Consider the following 2,553-nt stretch of genomic DNA (forward strand, 5'->3'; position numbering starts at 1 on the left):
TCTCTTCCAAAGATTTCCAAATCTCTAATGGTGATTGAATTGACATGTAGAGATCATAGAGTCGGTCGGATAAAGTATTGAGAATATGACCTCAACATGCAAAAGTATCTTCATCACATTTCTTTTTCAATTGAACAATCTTTTATTTCTCTTCCGGTGTGGAATTTTCAGCGGCATCGGCAATTGGTGTAGTCTTTGGGTCAATCACATATGCAAGATTGAGAACCGAAAGAAGGAACATCATCTTGTCTTTCCAACGGTTGAAGTTCGTTCCATCAAAGCGATCTAATTTGGTTGCTATAGGGTTGATGACAATACTCTCCCAGGATACAATGAAACCTAAGAATTTCTTAATTAGCAATAGTAAGAAATTCTCAACTCTCTTGAACAAAGAAAATCTCTTAATAGTAGTGTAAATTGTACGCTTAGTACTTCATATCTGAAATAGTGGACAAGGACTTATTTATACATATTGCACGTAGCAATTATGATTAGTTACGTATACAAATGGTTGTGTCATTTCTATTGGCAATAGATACAATGTTTTGAACATATACAATTCTTAAAGAGTTGTGTCCATTTAGCCAATAGACACAATGTTTTGAACATACACAATCCTTAAAAGATTGTGTCCCTTCAACCAAATAGTACAAAACGGTTAGTAACCGTTTATTAATATTAATAATATTAATAATAACATTAATAATATTAATAATATTAATTAATCAAATTTGTAAATACCCTTCATTTCATACTCTACTAACAATTTGACTTGATACGTACTAGATTTAGGTAAGATTTTATTAAAACAGAAATATTTTATAACAAAAAAAATTTAGTTAAAATTAACCAAAATTTATTTTATTTAACATTTATTAATTATTATAGTAATTAATAAATATTTAATTAGACAAATTCTAATTTTTTTTTTGTCTGCCAAGTATTATTGAGAATTTGATCCTAATTTTATTCTCGTTGGGATCATGATTTTAAGATGGATCATCCTACATTAGACATTATCTTAGCCAGGGCTAATTTTACGACGAGACTGTGACACGAATATACCTTTGGCATGGCATGTTTTCTTTCGAATCCCAGAATAGTCAGTTTTATGGTACATGCAGCACAGACAAAAATAGAAATGGATGATGGATAGATAAGAATAACGCACATCACCCTCTTTACTTAAATTGAAGGAAAAGAATATGCTTCAACAGCTTAATTAGCTTCTAGTAGACAAGAGGAATAAACATGTTCACCACTTCTATACATACACTCTTTTCGCCAACCTCCTCCAAAAGTAAAGATAAGAAAAAAAAAAGTAACAAAAAATTAAATTCCCAACTGGTTCCACACATACACAAGCCCTTGAAAGTTGAAATTCTTTGTATGTCAAATGAATTTGAATTTTGGACTAAGGTGCGGTCTAGAATATAATCAATGGACCAAACACTGAAAATACTGTTAGAACTATTATTCCCCATCTTTCAATTAATGATTTTAAGCCTTGTGATCCACTGCAGTGAAGTTGGTTATTATGATACGTGCATACATTTCGTTTCCTGCAGAAGAAAATTAAAAGACATCTAAGATTTTGTTCATTCAAGATAGCGTTAACACTGATCTACTAAAAATTTCCTACTTTAGTTTTCTTAACGAATTTTTGATTACCTATAACACTATATCATGTTCTCTTTTATGCCTCATCAACAAAAATTGGTATATTTAAATTTTTATTTATTATTAATTTGGTGATTTTATAAGTTCCATTTGAATAAGTGTTTAATTTTTATTGGTGAAACATAAAGATATGATACTGGATAGGTAATTTCGATCCATTTTAACCAATGTTTTAATTTTTATTATAAACTATTTAATTAATTAAGATTAATGGTAAAAACTACTAAAATATAAATGTTTCTGAAGCACTCGATAACTTTTTTAATATTATATGCTGATAAAAAGTTAAAAACAATTAATGCATGCTCTGTACGAGATCTTTACGAGGACTTTTTACTAAAGAAAAATGCTAGGAAGCAATGAATATCTTGAATAACATGAACAATCATCAATTACATTACACTCTAATTTAATGCTATTAATTAAATTTAAGATTAATTTATTTTTTTAACTCTATTATTTTATATTGTTCAAACATTGTTTAAAAATGTTATTGGTTACTTATATTTTTCCTTTACTAAAATACAAATATTAAAAAAAATGTATTAGTATTAAAAAAAAGTGTATTGAGAATTTGAAATAGTTTATTCGAGCTTTTTTAACATATCTTAAAAAGGTTTTTCTAGCTTCTTTTTCTCTTTATTATAATTGTTAACTATCACTTTATGGACATTATAACGACTTTGATAAAAAAAAAATTAATTTAACTAAGATAAAGATCTTTTAATGTAAAAAAATAATTAAAAATGATTAAATAACATGATATATTTGAGTAAAATATTTAATATAATAGGTAGAGACAGACTTAGAGGGGGTGAATAGTGGCTTTCATCCCCTAAAATTTTAAAAAACTATATTTATATATGAAATATA

General features: G+C 27.1%; 1 protein-coding gene across 1 annotated transcript in view; it reads right to left on the reverse strand.

Moving 5' to 3' along the window:
* Nucleotides 1-1,172: 1,172 nt before the first annotated feature.
* The window catches only part of LOC107484369 (pathogenesis-related thaumatin-like protein 3.5), a 2,879-nt gene continuing 1,498 nt past the window's right edge, over nt 1,173-2,553 (reverse strand). Inside the window, exon 3 of the mRNA XM_016104964.3 lies at nt 1,173-1,562. Coding sequence (XP_015960450.1) covers nt 1,427-1,562 — 136 coding nt within the window. The 3' untranslated portion in view covers nt 1,173-1,426. The remainder of the gene's footprint in view (nt 1,563-2,553) is intronic.

This window comes from Arachis duranensis, chromosome 4, assembly GCF_000817695.3.
Source record: "Arachis duranensis cultivar V14167 chromosome 4, aradu.V14167.gnm2.J7QH, whole genome shotgun sequence".
NCBI lineage: Eukaryota > Viridiplantae > Streptophyta > Magnoliopsida > Fabales > Fabaceae > Arachis > Arachis duranensis.